Source organism: Bactrocera tryoni, chromosome 5 (assembly GCF_016617805.1).
Source record: "Bactrocera tryoni isolate S06 chromosome 5, CSIRO_BtryS06_freeze2, whole genome shotgun sequence".
Lineage (NCBI taxonomy): Eukaryota > Metazoa > Arthropoda > Insecta > Diptera > Tephritidae > Bactrocera > Bactrocera tryoni.
In genome coordinates, this window is record NC_052503.1 from 70,478,606 (window position 1) to 70,498,782 (window position 20,177).

General features: G+C 37.1%; 3 protein-coding genes across 3 annotated transcripts in view; 2 read left to right on the top strand and 1 right to left on the bottom strand.

Moving 5' to 3' along the window:
- Window positions 1-87: 87 nt before the first annotated feature.
- LOC120777259 (ubiquitin-protein ligase E3A) lies at window positions 88-5,747 on the bottom strand. Its single transcript, XM_040108458.1, has 9 exons — window positions 5,293-5,747; window positions 4,858-5,220; window positions 3,609-4,777; window positions 3,252-3,493; window positions 2,849-3,191; window positions 2,566-2,783; window positions 2,304-2,485; window positions 1,138-1,630; window positions 88-1,074 (listed from the first exon to the last, which is right to left on the bottom strand). Exons 1-9 carry the CDS (start codon window positions 5,340-5,342, stop codon window positions 736-738), a joined length of 3,399 nt encoding a protein of 1,132 aa, XP_039964392.1. The 5' UTR covers window positions 5,343-5,747; the 3' UTR covers window positions 88-735.
- Window positions 5,748-6,181: 434 nt separating this feature from the next.
- Window positions 6,182-9,871, top strand: LOC120777562 (protein FAM91A1). The gene is made up of 2 exons (XM_040108958.1): window positions 6,182-8,176; window positions 8,261-9,871. The coding sequence occupies exons 1-2, from the start codon at window positions 6,343-6,345 to the stop codon at window positions 9,400-9,402; spliced, it is 2,976 nt and encodes a 991-aa protein (XP_039964892.1). The 5' UTR covers window positions 6,182-6,342; the 3' UTR covers window positions 9,403-9,871.
- Window positions 9,872-12,945: 3,074 nt separating this feature from the next.
- The window catches only part of LOC120778275 (neuronal membrane glycoprotein M6-a), a 64,502-nt gene continuing 57,270 nt past the window's right edge, over window positions 12,946-20,177 (top strand). The window contains exon 1 of the mRNA XM_040110059.1: window positions 12,946-14,778. Coding sequence (XP_039965993.1) covers window positions 14,775-14,778 — 4 coding nt within the window. The 5' untranslated portion in view covers window positions 12,946-14,774. The remainder of the gene's footprint in view (window positions 14,779-20,177) is intronic.

Genomic DNA, 20,177 nt, shown 5'->3' on the forward strand with positions numbered 1-20,177 from the left:
AGAAAAGAAATTTTAAATAAAATTCAAAAGCTGTCGATTTAAAAATAACTTTTTTTATATATACATATACAAACGAAAATAAATGTATGTTGTTCTTGTTGTTACGAAACGTATCGTAGTGAGTGAATTGTTTTGGGTGGCACTCATGTTTTTTTTATTAAAATTATTATTATTATGTATATAAAATTATTTATGTTTCTTATTAGATGAACTCAATGTTACATTGAGAAAATTATGAAAAAATAAATTGAATTCTTTAAGTTTATATATTATTTAACTTGCAAGTAAAATATATGTTTTTTTTTTTTGAAAGAGTAAAAATTAAATTATTAGCGCTTTTTTCTACCAGCGCACATATGTAAGGAAGCTTCAAGATTTTGTAAATTAATAATTCACTGCTCGCTTCATTTAAAGAAATGTCTTTTACATTTATATGTATGCATGTATGTATATATGTATTGTTGTAAACGAACATAAAATATATATACTTGAAATAAAGACAAGTCTTCAATAGCTGTCGTAGAGACCGAAAAATCAATTATTTGTAAAACATATCCTTCAAAAAGAAATAAACAAAAAATAAGAAACGAGAATATTAAAAGAGAATTAGTTAAAACAGCATTCGTTGCGCCTGTATTTCTCATTTGACGTATATTCACGCTCCCATTTCGCTGTAGCATCTCCATTTGGTGTCGTTCAATACTCACGGGAATATAGTTATTTGAAAGCAGCAATTTATAACATGCCAAAACCTTTTGAATAGTTAATCGCCTTTAGTAGACGTTCCTCCAACTTTTCACGATTGCTATATTCTGGCAGCAGCAATACATTAAAGCATGTGTGCGAGGTGGGCAGGCGATCGCTGTCGGGACCGTGCCGTGTTATTAGTAATTTCAGGCGACTTAGACCGCCAACAGGCACACGATCTGAGCCAGTTGTGAATTCGAGTAATTTGCGCTTAGACTCTTCCGGCATAGAGTGTACAACACTCCAAAAGTCTTTGATTACTTGCGAGTCCTTTGTGTAACCACCCTCGTATTCAGTGGATTTTTCCAGTTCAACAAAGTCGAATTTCTATTTGAATTGAAAAGTATATTATAATTGGATAATACAACAATAACATAACATTTTACTTACCCTACTACCGCACACGAGTAACTCAATTTCCTCTGGTCGAAACAGCAATTTTAATGGCGACTCATCTGTTACCATTTCGAAACCTTTCTTGAAAGCCCTAAACTGTCGTTCAATGCTCTTGTTGAGCAAATAATCGCTGTACATATCAACGAACTCCTGTTTATTCTGTTGACCAACCACTATGTCACCACCGCCGGGTTTCAACTCATGTTCGACAACTTCCCCAAATACGTCGTTATAGCTAATTTTAAATGTTTGCATAAAAACTTCTTCCATATCGGCCTCCTGATAGTCGAGTAACGATTTCAGACTTCTGTACAATGTTGGATTCCAATATTTCAAATCGTAAAATGTACCAACGCCGCCCATTAATTTACGATAGACGACCATGGGAAAATTCACAGCCAGTATGATGTTATTATAAATTGCTAAACCTAATATAATGCCAATTAGCGTGAACTGAGCCTCATTCTCAAATGGTGCTGAATTAAACCTGAAACAGAAAAATTATTTTTGTAAAAAATTTCATTTTTAATTGAAAAAAATATTATGTGGTTGTTGTTGTTGTGGCAGTTATCTAATTCCCGCTTGGGTAGTGAGGTTAGGGTTGGTTGTCATTGAAGCCATCTAACGGTAGGCACAGGAAACGTGCTGTTCGACGGGATCGGACTATTGGGCGAGAGGTCTTAGAAGAGTGAAGTTCGTTGGGCATGCAAAGAAGTAGTTACAGTCATGCGTGGAGTCATCATTGCACGCAGGACATATATTTGGTATGTCGGATCCGTTCTGGATAACTAAGAGTTTAACCTGCTACAGTATCCAGAACGAAGTTGCACAAGGTTCACTCAAGTGTGCTGGTTTGACTTCAAGTACACCGTTAACTGAGAGGGTGCGGGTGAAAGTGTTAATGGCTCACTCTGAATGGCGGTCAGTGCGTTAGGGTTATTGACAGTCGGAATTTTAACATCATCATTACAGTCGATGAAGATAAGATATAGTCTGTACTCCTTCGCCCAGTTCGTGCATATGGTCGCTGTGGAGTCAATCTCCTTTCAGAGAAAAAGTGAGAAAGGTCGAAGAGATAGCCGTTTGCTTTCGAATACATGTCATCGATTCCATTGCCCAAAGTCGATACCGTGCTATCATCGAAAATAGTATGTCCTTACCACACAGTATTGGTATCCTCCTGATGCACAAACATGCCATAGTCTGGATTGAAAATCTCTTCAACAATCAACTGGAAAAATTCTTTGGAAACGCCACCTTCATCAATGCCCTGTTCACCCACAAACTCAACTACTAGCTGTTTTTTTAAGTCTTTCGGATTGCTCATAGCCACAAGCTCAAGCTAAAAGTAAGGAAGAATTATTTAAAATTTGATTTTTCATTTTTTTTTTTTCATTTAAGACAAGCATCACGTGTTCTTACCCCGATGAGAGCATCGTCTATAATATTATCACGTCGTACTTTCAATTTCAAGTCAGGTCGTGCGCCAACCTCATTGCCATCAGAAAATGAGTTCAATAAGGAATAGAGTGATGAATTGCGTTCACTATACATACGTATGCGGCTATCGTAGTAAAGCGCAATGACTTTTGTCGCAGGTGTTAGGATAAATGAATACAACATAAAGGAAAAGTGTAAATCTGTAAAATGGAATTATACATAATAAAGTTTTAACATAAAAATATCAAAAAACAAAATTGCATACCGTCGCCGCTGGGATTCAGTGATAAAATCATATTTCTATATGATAAATAATCGCGATCCATTTGTATGGCATCGCTTAGTGGTTCATTATAGAACTCTTCAAATGGCACCAACGGCACACGACAGTCCATACTCGATATACCCAATTCTTTCTCTAACTCGTCTTCCGCAAACTTCGGATAATGCGGTTTAGGTACTTGAGTATAGAAGAAGATATCATCATCATCGTTGTTGGTATCTGCATTTGAAGACGTGTCAGCGTCGGCGGCGGTAGCCGCTTGACTATGAGCATTAATTGAGCTGGTATCCAGCTCGCCGGCTAAGATATTGGCATAGAAAGCAATCTGCATTTTATAGAAATTAATTTATTTTGCAGAAAGATTTTATATTATATTATGTTTTACCTTGAGCACACGCGTTACCGCAATCACATCAGTATTTTCCTGTACTGTATCTTCGTCAAGTATTACCTGTAAGGTAATCAATTGTTGACAACACTGTACCAGCGATTGCATTTGATCTTTGCAATGCGCCGCCCATATGCGACCTAAACGCGCCTGAGCGGCAACCGGTAATATACGTGTAGCATGACAAAGCTTAGGCAACGAACGCTCCAAATATTCCAAATCAGCGAAACTATTAGAAGCTGCAGAATAAAATAATTGAAATTTTTGCGTGCAAATTAAAGTTAAGAGCAATATACTACGGGAAGCAAATTTCTAACAAATCACTACTTTAAAGCAATAAGAAATAACACTTACTATTTGTCGCCATATCAAAGCAAATAACCAGACAATGGAGCACTTTTTCCCAATCAGTTTCACGTCCATAACGTATACTTTCCGCCAGCAATATTATGTTGCTATTTAACGCCTCCCCAATGCTCGTATTATTCAAAGCAAACAATTTCTTTTTCACTCGTCGCAAACTCTCCAAGTCTACCAGTGTTTCATTGCTGTTTGACTGTATGCCTGTCTCGTTGTCACCCGCAGCGTTGGCAGCAGCTGCTGCTGATGATGTTGAAAACCCATCAGATGCGACATCTTCTTCCATTGGCACATCATCGCAGTCGATAGACACTTGTGGTACTTGTTGTTCACTGTTCGTGGCATCTTCTTCGGCCGAAACACATGTACTATCCTCATCTTTATCAGTTTCACCTTCGAGTGTACGTAAGTCCTCTTTCTTTAGATCAGTCGGTGATTTACCAAGTAATTCTTGTAGTTTTGTAGCTGTCGCACTAGACGTTAGCTGAGTAGGCAGTACACAAAGAGTTGGCCGACGAAAACTCTTACTGAGCCGATCAATATGTGGGTAAACTTCGTTTATGGCGTGTAAAAGTCTATCGAATGTGTTAAACTTTTTGCCTTCATCCAATAATTCGTCGATCAGTGCCTCATTGAGGTATGGAACAGGTGCGAATGTTGGTGTAGGTGGTCCAGAAATTGTACGCCCCGCTGGCGCACTAACATCCATATCTCCTTCAGTGGATGTATTCGAAGTTTGTGTTTTCAAAATATCGTTATCATCAATAGCCATTTCAGCAGCTTCAGCTGCATTACAGAGAATTTCTAGTTGACACATTTCAGCGTCAGCCGCAGTTGAATTATTTTCATTAATTCTATTAGAATTACCACAACTCTGTGCAGCTAAGGTAGGTCCAGATGACGAAGCACCGGCCACATCTGCATCGCCTCCGCCTCCATCGCCACCAGTACTATTAAGACTAGACCCAGCGATATTACTTATATTGCTTTGTTGGCTAGTATGACTGCGCACACTGGCACTACCAGAGGTAATGGTGCTGTTACCGCTGCTACTACTTGTGCTTGCAGTGCTACTTGTGCTGCTAGTGCTACTATCGTTAGGCGAAAGCATTTCTGAGTCTTGAATGCTGGGTGTAGTAGCCGCAGAGCTTGCTGATTGTGAACTAAAACAATGAATGCAAAGAAAAATATGTTTAGGCAATAACAAAAGAAAGAAAAGGATATCTTCAGAGCATTCAATTACCTCGACGGTGAGTCATTTTGAGTGCGCGGCACCTTCGGTGGTTGACTGTAGAAATCGCATAGTTTTGCGTCTTGTGAAAAAAGTTGAATGGCTCGTGCTGCAATTTCATTTGGATTCATTGGCGCAACCTGTCCACTAGAAGCACAGTTTTGATTTGAACATTTTGGATTCCCACATCCCCGCTGTAGCTGATAAAAATAGCGTTCAATAAGTTCTTTGACAGCAGATCTTTTCATATCTGGATTGGTGGTGCGGGTGTGTTGTATCGTTTGCTGAGGTTGTTGTTGCTCGTGTTCTTGTTGATTGTTGCTTGTTGAACTATTAGAGACGATATGGCTTGCAGTTGGCGAATCTTCATGGATGCTATAAACGAGTAAAAAGCGATATTCTAATACATATTCTTATAAAAATTCGTATACAATTTTGTTAATATACCTTGAAGTATCGTCGCCAATGGCTTGTTGCTTCTCTTTCTCAGCGTTCATCAAGTGGCGTTATACACCCAGTGCTTGAATCGTTCCAAAAAAGTTTTTTTATTTCAGTTTAATAATTTTGAGTATATATCCTTTAGTTAAACAAAGAAAATATATGGTGCAGTTTATAGGCTCTTTAGCCGGTCTTCTTAACTTTGCTTTAAAATGTAGCTTTGTTTAAAAGGATATTCGGTGAGTTATTATTTCGCCTGAATTCTCACAGGCTGTTACCTGCTACACTGTTCCTACTAAAAGGAACTGTCAACAAAAAAAAATCGATTGTTCCTGTCGTCTTCGCCAACTCTCGCGAAATTTTTCACAAATTTATTAGCTTATGGAATTGTCGTTCACAATATATTGAATATTATTTTCGTTAATAAATAAATTTTATATGCTTTAGTTTATTTATATTGATTTAAACGTTCTTTTTATGCAAATATTGTAAAGAAAGCTGTGGAAGAAAAATGTTTAAGAAATTGTCTCCTTGTTGCTACCACAACTGCCAAAAAAATTCTTAAAATCATTCAAACAGGGTTGCATATGACATCTTCGATTTCAGATGAACATTATAAATTATTTGTATCGAATATGATTAGGATTTTTTTCACACATTTTCGTAAAAGGTTCGAAAATATTACTATAATTATTATAATTAAAAACCAAACAAATCGCTATGTGTTTCGATTTTATTTACTACCGTGTCTCATCAACCCTGCTGCTTTTGTTTTTTTAATACTACCCAAACTGTTATTTTAGTTGTCAAAATAGAAAACCTACGAAAACGAACACAAACAAATGTATTGATAAACGTCAGCTGTGCAGAGAAAACTTAACATCTTTCAATATCCTGATTCGTTTTTTGCCACATTTTAAAAAGTAAATAAAAGCAAAATTATTATTTTCCTTTTTGTGCCAAAAATATATTGTTTTGTGATAAATAAAATGTAAATAAATTAGAGCTGCTTAGCTGCTCAACTTTTAAAGATAAAAAAACAATATAGCTAAGTGAGAAATGATGTCGGAGAAGGTCTCTGAAGATATCGGTAATTGCGTACGTCAAAACATTCCATGGGCATCCGTACCGATTCATTTGAAGCAAGTTCTCCATAACAATCAGCTCGACTATGAAAAGTATGTTTTCAATTATAGTCTAAAGAATCAGTTACGTTTTCGTGGTAATCTCGTATCAAAAGTTTTCCGACATGAGCAACGTTACTACGAATTGCTGGTGCAAAAGAGCATCAATGGACTGTTACTTTTTCCATATCATTTAGCTGACATTATAACGAAAGGACTGCGCGTTACGCCATTTAACTATTATCTTGATTTAGTGAGTCAATTGCTACGAAATGATAAGTCATATGATACGCTACCAAATTTCACAGCTGCAGATTGCCTGCGTATTTTGGGCATTGGACGAAATGAGTATTTATCACTGATAAGCGATTTGAAAACACATACAACACGTGCACTTCTCTTTAGTACCAAGCCGAATCCATTGGATTTTTTGCCCCGATTTCCCATACGTGTATGCATTGAACCATGGTGGCGCATCGAGGTAGGCTATGTATTGGAAGCGGACATACGATTTGTAACTACAGCAGAACGTAGTCTTATTGATGATCTCATCGATTTTGGCTCACAAACCGCAGGAAAATGCGACTACGCCGTTGTGCACAGTTTATATCGAAAAGGTCTCATCTATTTAGATATACCCATATCAGGAGAGGATCGCATCAGTATACCACCGCTACGTAATTTTGTAATGAATCGTACTAGTGGCGATCACTTTGAGAACTTACTCTATAAAATTTTCGTTAGCGCGGATGAATATATGACTATTTCGGAATTGGCACAAATGTTGCAAGTCGATTTGGATTCAGTCAAGCAAGCCGTGTCTCTACTCTGCCGTTTAGGTTTCTCACGTCGCAAAGAACCAGTCGGTGATAGTCCCAGTATTGATGTAAAGTATCATGCCAGTTGGGAACAATACCAATTGGAACAATCCACATCACGTGAACCACCACAAATAACTCCACTCAATTATAACAACTTCATTACATCGGAGGCAACGGCAGAACGCGCTGAAGCTGCACAATATAGCCCAGTTTTAGTAAAGCCACAAGATAAGGACAACAGCTCCATTGGCTACCTTTCATCGGATGGGAATACGAGTGATTTCAGTTTTGCTAATATGCCCTCACCATCCCCACAAGCAATGCAAACTGATAGTGACGTACACAACCATTCCGAGGAGCAAGAACTCAGCTCTGAATTGGATGATTTAAGTGAGAGTACCACAAAATTAAGTATCAAAGAGTTGCCAACAACACCTAAAGGTGAAGGCAATTTACCGAGTGTGTCAGAGAAAACAGGTAAACGTGTTGGATTTCTCTTCGATTCCACACTAACGGCATTTTTAATGATGGGCAATCTATCGCCGGGTTTAAAAAATCATGCCGTCACTATGTTTGAGGTGGGCAAACTATGTGAGGAAAGTATCGACTCATTTTTAGCAGAGCTAGAAAAAGTTTCGCTCTTAGATGCCGAAGGTGAAGGTGATGTTTCTAGGTATTTTGCGCATGCAGTAATTTTGAGATCGACCATATGCTCGTTGCGACATTTAGTGCCAGGTGGTCTAGATTTATTACGTCTTGAATGTTTGGAGTGCTTGGATCAGAAAACACGCGATCGTGTACTCGAAAAGAAATATAAATTTGTCATATCTGCCACTCCGTTAACTGCTACACTCTCACATATCTTCAGCATTCCATTTTTTGGGCAATACTACAGAGGTTCTGATAGCTCTCATATGTGGACAAAGCTATTTTATAATCATATAACAGGTACTTTCAATTTGAGATAGTAATTTAATTTAATTAGTCCATAGACATACTACTTTTTTTACTATTATTTACCGTTACCTTTAGGCTATGGTCCTCCAAGTCTTTTCCTATCTCGAGGCACTGTACTTAAAACACTTCCACGTATATTTCTTGGTTACGGAAAGTTGCTTGTAAATATACTACATTCCGACTCATATGTTTTGAACTCTGAGAATTTTCGCAATCTAAACGATCAGTTGAAAAATGGCTGCATTCTTGTGCAAGGTTATGGCATACGACAACCTGGTGAATTGCGCTATGAAGCCTTCCCCTTCAATGCAGAAGATCCACGCCAATTAGAATGGATCAATCATAAAGCTGTACAACAACTAACGAAATATTTAGATCTAGAACACAATTGTGGATTTATTACATTTCTTAATACGGGCGTACCAGATATTGGCTGCGAGTCATTTGATTTGCACGTACATCTTAAACACCCCAAAAGCAAAACTAAGTCAGTGAATGTGCCAAAGAGTATTGCAACAGCTCCAACAGTGTCAAATGCCCTTGCTAGTACAACTGCACCAATAACCGTATCAACAGTAACACAGCCACAGGATCTACTATCACCAGCAGATGGCTCTGAAGTGACCAGTTTTGCGCGTCTAAATGCTTCACCGCTCAGCGGCAGCCAACTTAAGAGTCCAGATGAGAATTATTTTGCGATTAGTCCACAAAATGGTTCACCATCCAATGTCTACACTTCGGTCGACTGCAACGAATTATTGGCATCAGAGTTAGCCAAATGTGATGCCGATTCAGCGGCAACGCAGACCAAAAACGAATTGGTATCTCAGAGTTCGGTGGAAATACCTATCATCGATACGGCATTAAACAGCAATAAAGGAGCGCTCTTGGAAAGTATTGATAATTCAAGCGAAGAGACAACCTCAGAGGCATGGACTATATTGGATGTGAATTTTGGTGTGCCACTCTTCGATGTCGATTGCAATACACGTATCTGTGAGCAAATTGTACGCAAACTGCATCTAGATGATAATCTGCAGGTGCTGCCGGGTAGAGCGGAGCAAATGAATGAGACCTTCTTGAAATTCGTTAAACAGTGTATGTATTTTGAGGAGGAGCCGAACATCGAGCAATTAAAGATTGGAAAAGTCTTGCCATATCCACGCATAAATTTGGCTTTCGAAAATGGACGAGTTTGCTACTGGAGTGGCAGATAAGCGCTTGAAACTACAAAATACTATGTAATATGTAGGCTGGGTTATGCAAATGGAAAATTTAAAGAAAAAAATAATGAGAAGGCAATATCAAATAAGTTTGCTGTATTATATACATATATTGTCAAATAGCTGCAATCCATTCCGTTTTTATTAGCTTTTTATTGCGTATGTAGTATGTATGTATGTGCTCGTTTTCCTTATCTTATCTGCTTTGACAGATTTGTAATTTTAATATGCTGCATACTTGTGCACGTTCATATTTTGTTTTTGTTTTTATTTATATAATATTACGTAATTAGAGTTTTTGAGCTGAACTTATTGAAAATATGTGAAAAAGCAGAAAATAGTAAAATTAAAAAATTTTACAGTACCTTTCGTTTTTAATTGTATGAACACCTCTTATACATACATACAAAATATCAAATGAATATTAATTTAAATATTAACATACAATGTATTGCTTATTCATAAATACTTAACAACACTTATGGATATAAATAAAGAAGTATTTATCATTTTCAAATATAATATTTTATGTTTGTTTGTGTGTAATGTGTTTATTAACCGCATTCCTATACGAGTTTTTAAAGCGCTGCAAGTCATTAAGCTGGTACAAATTCAGCTTAGATTTATTAAGTATATGTTTTTGTAATTGTTGTGATTTACAGAACGGCCTATCTGCAGTAAGCGATATTGTGAGTAAACATACATATATATGTACATATATAGTAAAACCAGAGAAACAAAACACTGTGTTTGATGTTCTCTGCCTAAGCACAATAGTCTAGCAGAAATGTTAATCAACATTCAATGGAACAGCAGTAATGCGACTGCATAGCTTTAAAAATATTCCAGGGCTCTTAGCTACAATTATGAGGGAATATGCCGCGTACTCTGCTAATGCTGCTAATCCATGTAATCGGACGCTTAGCTAAAAGGAACTATAAGCAATGCCGGCGGAAATGGGAGGAGGCAACTGATAATATTCGCACTTAAGAATACCAACGACATCTACTTTAACAGGACTTACCTTACTTAATGCTCTAAAGCGCACTCTGCTCCCAATATTCGTGCCTCTACATACACACACAGTGTTTATCTAAACACATTTTATATACACCTTCTGGCAGTCCGCCGCTTGCTCCTGCTGCCACAAATCACTATAGTACATATAATACCCAATTAATAAGGCCCGATCACAATTTTCACTGTTAAACGATTAAAATCCCTAACTATCCTAACTAACTAATTTCTAAATTTTACTTAAATTACTATAAATTGCAGCTATAATTAAAATAATTACACTTTTCACCGAGCTGCAGCAAATTCCACAGACGCAAATGAGAATCTAGGAAATGTAAGTTTGAAATGGCGGCGGAAATTAACAACGACCAATGATATTCGAGCTGTCAAAAAGGAAGCGACATCTGATGCCACTAAAGCACTTCAGTAGCTAGCACAGGGTAGCATAAGTTTTAGAAGTAAAGTCTAAAAATATGAATACATATATAAAGCAAATATAATTTCAAGTGGTTTTCATACGCTTGCCTTGTTATTTAAATTTAATAAAGGTAATGGCTCTTAATAAACAAATATAATAACATCTATACATTGTTGAAATTAATTTGAAAGGGTGATTTGTGCGACATCTGTTGGTCACGTTCATGATCATGCTATCCACTAATGTTTGTAGCCATTAAACAGAAGAATATCATAAATTCGGTTAAAAACAATGTGCTTAGGACAAACTAATTAAAAAGGCAGTCCTTTTATAAGAATCAAAGTTCTGGTTATAATTTGAATAAACATATCTCTGCAATATATCTGAACTTCAAAAATATTGTGAACCCCGTAGTTTTTAGTTGCACGCGATCTCCCACAGAGTCTACAGAGGCCACTTCAATTTAGAAGCTACAATATCATTGGTCGTTCTTAATTTCCGCCGCCATTTCAAACATACATTTCCTTATATCACGTTCGTGTAAGTGGCAGATGCAGCAGCTCTCGTAAAAAGTGAATTTAGTTTAGAAATTAAAGCTGCAATTAAGAAGATTTTAGTAGAATTAGGTTGAAGTGTGTCAATTTAATCGTTTTAACGTAAAAAAGTAGTCGGGCGTTGTTATTTGTGTAGTAAAAGTGAAAGTGAAAATTAGTGAGTGCAAAGGCTGAGCGCTGAGCGTCGGCGCAAGCAGAGCTCTGTCAGTGGTTGTGCATAAAATGTTATGTTATATTAATGTAAATAAAGTGCTTAAAGAAGAGAAAATAGTTAAGAGTAGAGGGAAGTGTATCAATTTATTGCAGAAAATGCGAAATGAAGTAAAATAATGTGCGATAGTGAGTGCAAAAGCTGAGCGCTGAGCGTGTGCGCAAGCAGAGCTCTGCTAGTGGCTGTACATAAAATGTTATGCCAATGTTAATTGTATTGTGTGAATGTAAATAAAGTGTTAGAAGTAGGGAAAAAAGTTCAGAGTAGGGAAGTGTAGAAAATGCGAAACGATGTAAAATAAAATGCGGTAAGTGCTTAAAAATATTAAAATAAATATTTTATGGTATATTTATTCAGAAATGGCCAGTTATTGTACGTTCTTTTTAATAGTTAATAAAAGCTGTTTTTCTTCCTCCTTTATAAAGGTATGGCAGGTATGCTGATACTATATGTACCGCAGTTTTGAAACCAAGGCCTAACCTTTAGCCGGATATGCTTTTCTTTACAATTATTTGTGCTGTAATATTTTATAAAGGTAAGAAATTAATATTAAATTTAAAAAACTAATATAATTTACAATTATTAATATAAGTTATTATTTTTCACATTTTGCAGACAATGTTTAGCATAAATCTCCATTGAATCTCCTCATTATTGCCAGCACTCAAACAAAGTGTGCAGAAGTTTAAGCGCTACTGTATTTATATAATTTGGTGCAGCTGCAAAACAAAAGGAAATCACGAAATATGTAAGTGTTATCAGAATTCAAGTAGATGCCATTCAGAAAATCAAAAATACATTAAGTATTCCATATATTTATACCAATCTATTTGTAATATTTTCAAATTTTTTTTCTGTGGAAAAAAAACATCAACCACCTACCTCTCAGCCATTTTTAGCTGTTTTTATTTTACTGTAGTGTATTCTTCTTTGTATGCTCTCTGGTTGCATTTGACTGCTTACGAAGAAAGTGTGTAAAAGAATTATTAAAAATTGAAGTGAGCACAGCGATTTGACACTTTTGTGGTAAAATCGTGACCGAGAATTTTATAAATTACTTCAGGTTTTTCTTTTTTTTTGTTTTTTTTTCTTCTAACAGTCGTTGTCTAAAAACCAACTGTTATCAAACATGTTCGTGTTGCAAGTGCGCAATGAAACCGGTTTTTTCGAGTATTTCATATCAAGTGAATGTAAAGTGATTTCGTTACATAGTAACTACCATTGCTGCTGCTTCAGCAAAACGCAACTTGCTGCTGCTGGCCAGTTATTTTGCCTGTTGGTTGCTGCTATTGAGTTTTGTGTTGCCAGCGCTTGCGACAGTCTGTGTGCAACGCTTGTTGATGGTGGTAGTTGTTTGAAGCGGCAATTGACATTCTATGCCAGTAAAGTCAGTGACTTTTCGACATTCGAGAGAGGAAGTTAACGTTGTGACAGTTTAAGATGATGGAGGACGCTCGTTAAACGTTTTGCCGCGTTCAAGTAATTAATGGTGTGTTCAGTAGTGCGGTGGTTGAAAGTTGTAAAATAAAATTGTTCTTATGAAAAGCACAAAGCATTATTGAATAAATGGTGGTTAGTTGGCGCTGTTACAGAAGGTCGAAGTTGTAAATATAAGACCCGTGTTCGTGTGTTTGTGCAACATTTGCAAATTAGCTCTAATGACAGATGTGCAATGAGTTAATGACACCGTTTGGAAATAAGGTGAATATGTGTATTAAACACAAAAATTACTAGTGAAATAGTGAAACTTAACGTTAAGTGTGAATTTCAATAAAATAATAAAAGTTGAGAAATATAAAAAACCCAAAGAGAGATCGTAAGTGAGCGCTAAGCTAATGACTCTTTATTGCATAAAAAAAATTTTAATATTGCCACATACAAACATATGCACAAATACTGCAGAAATAAGAATATTGTAAATGCAAAGCAATTCATAGCGTTGCATTCCATTGGATTATGGAGTAAATGCAAAACATAAATATTTACAAGCCCGTTGCCAAGCTAACGCGTAAAAGCGAAAACAAACAACAAAAGGGAACATAGCAAACAAGTGTTTTCATACCAATGCACCAACTCTGCCTGCCATTTTCTTATATGCGTGCGTGTGAAAAGCTGCTGAATTAACACAACAACAAATAAAAGTGTGTTTAAGGTGTGCAAATAAAAACGCAAGAAATAATAATAAGTAGTGCAAATAACCGTAGCCGTAGCGTAAAGCGTATATTTAATAAAATATTCCATAACAGTGAATTTACAAAAGAAATTAAGACAATATTTCCATAAAGTGAAAAATAAAAAACAAATACTATATAGCACAGCGAAACAACGATTTAAATAACAAATAACAACAACAAGAAACGAAAACGGCACCCACAACGCCAGTAATGAGTTGAATTTGGGCGATAAACACGTTTGCCTTCACCGCGTCCAGCGCGTCGCGCTTACACGTACAAAGCAATCTATAAGCCATACACTTAAATCCACATCGCGTGGCAGCGCGCGGCTGCAGAGTGTACACCATACCCACAGCAGCCCTACACACACCTAAACGCCGCTCAGCCCAAAAACAACGGGCGCCTTAAGTAAACCCCATTACATTCTGACCAATTCGCTGCACAACAGTCAGCTGAACTGAGCAAATTAACTTTGCTCTAAGCGTGGAATAGCGCGCACACGGCGTGCTCTCGCTTGATTTGCGTTTGAGCTAACCTGTCATAGCACGCCAATATACATACATATGTACGTGCATACACATACGAATACTGTCCGTGTGTGTTTTACCTTTTTGTCGTAGCACCGTTGCTGACGCTCTGCGCTTATTGAAGTTTTCGTGGCTTTAACACCTTTGCGCGAGCTTAAATACCAGCGTACAGTGCCTAATTCTCATATTGTGCGCTTGTGTTTGTGTTAACGCGTTTCACACACATGCATATGTACGTTTGTTTATACTCACACCAAACCGTGGACTTGTGTGCGCGAAAGAAATAAAAAAAGTGTTGTGGTAGCCGACTTAAATCCGCATGTGTTGGTGTATTCAAATCTTAATACTGAAAATATTGGAGCTCTCGCAAAGCAGCAATACATATAGGCATAAATATTGAAATATACTGAAATACACTGAATAAATTTTCCGACAGCACGCACAGAAGACAAGAGAACGTTCAAAATGGGTAAGTCCACTTGCGGTCAACAGCTAACGCCCAAACTATTATTTCTTATTAATTTGTTGTTGTGGTATAATATCTATGTAAATATGCTGTATGCATTAGAAAAGTGTTAATTTGTGTGGTTAATATCGAAAAACTTTTTATTATACACACATATAAGTTTATTTTGTTGATCACAAGACAAGTTTGATATATTTTTTGCTCATATCTTAACACAGAAATTGCAGTGCTTTGGCTCCTCGCATAACTCCTAGTCAACTAACTTTCTGCATCATTTATTACAAGAGTAAATTTGATTATTTACATAAAAATGGAAAATTAAGCCTTCGCTGCATCCATATAGCATAACTATAGATCACATCTAATTTTTCCAAAGGCCATAAATTCATGGAAAGGTCGGTAAAGCAGAAAAATATGTTATAATTAGCACTTAAAGCCAGTTTACAACCATCTAAACATTTAAAACTTTGACAACTTTTTCTGGGAATAAGAAAAACTAGTCGAGTTTCTCTCTTTTAGACTTTATAAATATGTATTCGAGCGTAAAAGAAAATAAATATTGAAATTTTTATACAAAATGGGCCAATTTTCAGAATCACTGTTTTCAAGACGATTGTATTTTGGAAGCTTGTGCTATCTAAGAGTATTCTAATCTCCATAAGACTTGCTAGTAAAGAACGTATCAAGAAGAAAGAGTTTTACGAGCTAAAACTTGCTGAAAAAAACTATATACAGATATTTTTGTATACAAAATGGCGGCAACTGGGTAAATTTTCAGAATCGTTGTTTTTAAGATGAAGTCTACAGGTGTGATTCTGGAAACTTGTGCTATCTGAAAGTAAATAAAAACAGTAAAGTTATCTCCGTAAGACTTGCTAGTAAAGATTGTATCAAGAAAAAAGAGTTTCATGAGTCATTATATTATTAGTTATATAATTATTGAATAATGTTTTTAGGACCTTTAAGTATACTTTAAAGCAAAAACATTGAGACTTAAAAATTCTTTACTGAGCTAACTAATTTTTTCATCATATTCTCATTGTAACCAGTAGAAAACATTAACTTTGGCTGCACTGAAACTAAAATATCTTTCATAGTTGAATTTCCTATAGCATAAAAGAGTATACAAAATATTTATATTGTTTATATCATATATGTATATACACTGTAGAGGTCTCCGATGTTTCCTTCTGGGTATATACATATATCTCACTACTGGGCACAATAGACCTTTGGTCGTGGTGCAAACCTCATTTATTTATCACTCTCATAGCCAGTTCGCTTCTTTAATTTCACATAATAACACCTCAAAAACTGCTTTCAACGAACATCTGTTACAATTTCTTTGCTTTCTTTCATTTTATTTTTCGCTTTCAGGTAGGAGCACAAGTATGCATCTCCTGAACACCAACATTCTTTATTGACACACACAAAATTGGGCACATCTGCAACATGCCGTTAAACACGAATCTTACATTTACAGTCACATTTTGACGTTAATTCAATTTTATTTCCCCTGCTTTGCTTAATTTCCGCAATTCCGGTGTGCCTACGCACAACCGTACGCCATCTTCAAATAATTTAATTTCCTTCTGCGAAAAGTATAAAACAACAACTTACAAATGCAACAAAAAAACTACAATGTGGTATATTAAGCCAGCAAAGGCAGCGGCAGGCAGGCAGCAAGCCAGCCAACTATAACGGTAAAGTTGTAACCAAACGCTTTGAGGCAAGAGTAAATTTCTGACTTTGCTGGAAATTAAATTGAATTTTTGGCCAAAAAGTAAATTTATACGTGTGCACTTTTATTGTTGTTGCATTAAAGGCAGCAAATGAAAGACAACAAATCGACACTGTGGTTGTATGAGCTTCACCAGTGTCGTCTCGCCGCACAGGCTGGCACTGCAGCACGTTGCTTTAAATGTTCAAATGTCATCCACCGCCACGAATGTGTACCGTTACTTTCCGTTACTTGCGTACCAGGGCGCACTTGCATATAAATTTTTCACTGCCACTTCCGTCCCCAACACCAGCGTTGAGTTTTTTGCCTTTACGTCTGCTGCTGCCACTCAAGCACATTGTAATTCGAAACTTTCCAAAAAATGTGCGTGAAAAATCCTTTGTTTTCGCTTTACTTACCACACGTTAGGCATCCCTTATTGCGCTAGCAGCGACCCCGAAGTCAAAAGTCGGTGTGGGTGCGCTGAGTAACAACTGTCCTGCCATATCCTAATTGCGGGCTGTCTGTTTTGCGTTGATCCGCTGCGCCAGAGCTTAGCTGGCGGCGTTTTTTAATTTTAACGATTCTTTTTTTGAAGTGTTTTCTTTTTATTTCTTTGCATTTTTGATTTCACTGCTAGTCGTTTGCTTATTCGCACAGTGGTGGGGCGAGTTGGTCAACCAAGTAAGCGCTCGCCCACATTATATACAAGAGTAAGCATATACGAGGGCTTATGGACAAACATGTGTACACAGTAAATATGTTATTGTAATTGTTGTTTTCCCTAGCACTCGAAACAAAGATTCAAGTTTCGTCGGTTACCTTTCACTCGCAATTTGGGTTGATTTTTTGATGATTTACAACCGCAGCAGTGCAAGAGCATTATAAAAGTACCGTTAACCAGTGTCGTGCCACATTTGTGCCTGCCATGTAAGCACGTCGCAACTACAAGCACAACGAATTCGTTGGCCACAAATTGTGTTCCTGTGCTTTAACTTGCATACGCGCTCTACTTCTCTCTCTCTCTGCTGATCCCGCTCCTGGGGGAATCCCCTGAAGCGCTTGTCTGGTGTACGCACGGAAGTATGCATGTGCATATGCAATGGATACCTTTATATACGCTGGCAACCTTTTACTTTTTATACCCTTAACAACGTCGGAGACACTATAAATACCAAACATAAAGAAATGATCAGCGTGTCGAACCGAGTCGATGTTATTATTCCTGTCTGTCTGTACATATATACGAATAATTATTTGAAATATTGATCTGAAATTTTGCACACGTTCTTTTCTTCTCAGGAAACTGCTTATTTGTTGGAACCGTTGATATCGGATCACTGCATATAGCTGACATACACATTGATCGACCAAAATAAAATTCTTGTATGGAAACTTTTTTATTTGACGAGATATCTTCATCAAATTTTAACCGAATTATTACCTAAGACAATGGTGCAATTCTCAAAGAAATAGTTCAAATCGGATCACTATAGCGTATAGCTGCCATACAAAGTGAGCAATCAAAATCTGGTCCTTGTATAGTAAACCTTTTTATTTGACAAGTTATCTTCACGAAATTTGGTACTGATTATTATCCTAGATCGTGCTATAATCTCCCAAAATATTATTCAGATCGAACCACTATAACATATAGTTGCCATACAAACTAACCGCACAAAATCGGGTTCTTGCATAGAAACTTTATTATTTCATGAGATATCTTCATGAAATTTTACAAGGATTGACCAAATCAACGGTACATTCTCTGAGCATTTTTTTCAGATCCGATCGCCGATCGCATATAGCTGTCATACAAACTCAACAATCAAAATAAAGTTCTTCTATGGATTCTTTTGTATTAGTGTAGGGCATTACAGCTTCAATGCAGCTGTAGTTAATTTTTTTCTTGTTGCCTTTTTCCTTCCACACATATTTGTATATACGTATTGGGACGCCTTTTATTTAGCAAACCAGCCGTGCCGCCACACATCAACGCACAAACACACCCTTACAGGTATTTGCTTTTAACCGCCCGAGTTTTTGGCGCTTTATTTACATTTGTTCTCGACCACTTTTCCACTCAGCATTGGCCTGACGCTGTTTTCGCCTACGTTCATGCTTTGCGTTTTTATTTTTGGATAGCACACAACGGAATCCCCATTTACTTTATTTTACTTTTCAGCTTGTGCAATCAGTTTGCTGTTGTTGGGTTGTTCATATGACTACCAATGTCCCTACTAGTTTTTTAAAACCATTTGCGCCATTGCTCAATTATATGATGTTGGTTGTGATTGCGTTTTACATTGGTTTTTGCTTTCAATTTAATTCATTGGCTCTCAACCCCCCTTCACACACGCCGCTCACCACTCACACATGTGCTGCAGCGTTGCCCAGCCATTTATCCATTATGCATGTGAGTGCTTGTTGTGCCCGGAATCGCTCTTCAGTTGTTCCCAGCACTCCCTTTTGTTTTGGGTTATCGTACATTATTTGTTATTTGTTTGTTGTTGTGCAGTCCTTTTCGGTAACTCTCTGCGCTCGTGGATTCTTGTAACAATTGTTTCCACTTACACTCAATTGCAATAAAAACAAAAACACTCATATGAATAACAATAACAAATGCACATACAAGGGAACAAAGACACAAAAAAAATAGCAAAAAAAATTTATACAATTACAACAACAATTACAAAACAAAGAGAAGCAGCTTGCTTCTGCTTTTTGCCATAGTTGCAGGGAACGCTCTTTACAGTGTGCTGGAATGATTAATCAAAATAGGCAATTAGCAGGGTGGCATTCCCACAACTTTTTGTCGGAATTCACTGAAATATTGAAAGTCATGTGTTTCTCCACAGATCTGCTTCCAATCTGTAGCCATTAACTGTTGACACATGTACCACATGTACCACCAGAAGCTCCAGTGTCATTTACCGTTACGAACGGAAACCGGAAAAAAATTTTTCGTTTACCTCGATACCGAGCCTTGACGACTCAAGTGCTATTACGCAATACAAGAGGCATGCAATAGATGCACGATTCCGATCTTGTTCTTCTTTTTGGCGCTACAACCGTAGATCGGTCTGAATCGAGAACACCAAACTTCGCCAGGTTCTCTTTATTTTTAGCATGATCAAGCCAGTTGTACAAGCCAAATGCGTACAGGTCTCTATGCACTGGGTCTTTCCATTGGATGCGGGAGAGATCTTCCTTCCGTTGTCCACTATATAATTATTATGGATCTCGAATCGAAAGAACTTTTCATTGTATTTCGTTCGGCGTTTCTCACATCTTTTCCAAAGTTTTACAATATGGTTGCAGATATGTTTTCTACGTGGTCTTAGCCTGTTTTGAAAGTCAGTCACAGCACTGCTGTCTTTAGAAAAAGAGAATAAACACGCACCTAATTAATTTTACAAACTAAGTTGCAACTTTCGTCGCGTCCGAACCTCTCTCTATCCCTACGTTTTGACTATTTTCCCTTTCTTGTATTTACTCTTCTTCATTATGCGCATGGTTTCACCCAATTTACACCACTGTCAATTGACTTCGTCATCTCGACGATAATCACCATTTGTGGTCGGTCGTCATCATTGTATAGTCCGCAACGTCATCGCCGCCACCGCCAGCGTCAACAGCGCCATCTTCCAATTAAGGCGAGCACGTACAGCGTTGTATGCGA

Bases quoted from the DNA above. Each gene is read 5' to 3' on its own strand.
- LOC120777259 (XM_040108458.1), bottom strand. From the start codon at position 5,342: ATGAACGCTGAGAAAGAGAAGCAACAAGCCATTGGCGACGATACTTCA. The intron at 3,494-3,608 runs GTAAGTGTTATT...TTTATTCTGCAG, and splicing joins CTTTGATATGGCGACAAATA to CTTCTAATAGTTTCGCTGAT. The intron at 1,075-1,137 runs GTAAGTAAAATG...CAATTCAAATAG, and splicing joins TACTCGTGTGCGGTAGTAGG to AAATTCGACTTTGTTGAACT.
- LOC120777562 (XM_040108958.1), top strand. From the start codon at position 6,343: ATGATGTCGGAGAAGGTCTCTGAAGATATCGGTAATTGCGTACGTCAA. The intron at 8,177-8,260 runs GTACTTTCAATT...CGTTACCTTTAG, and splicing joins ATTTTATAATCATATAACAG to GCTATGGTCCTCCAAGTCTT.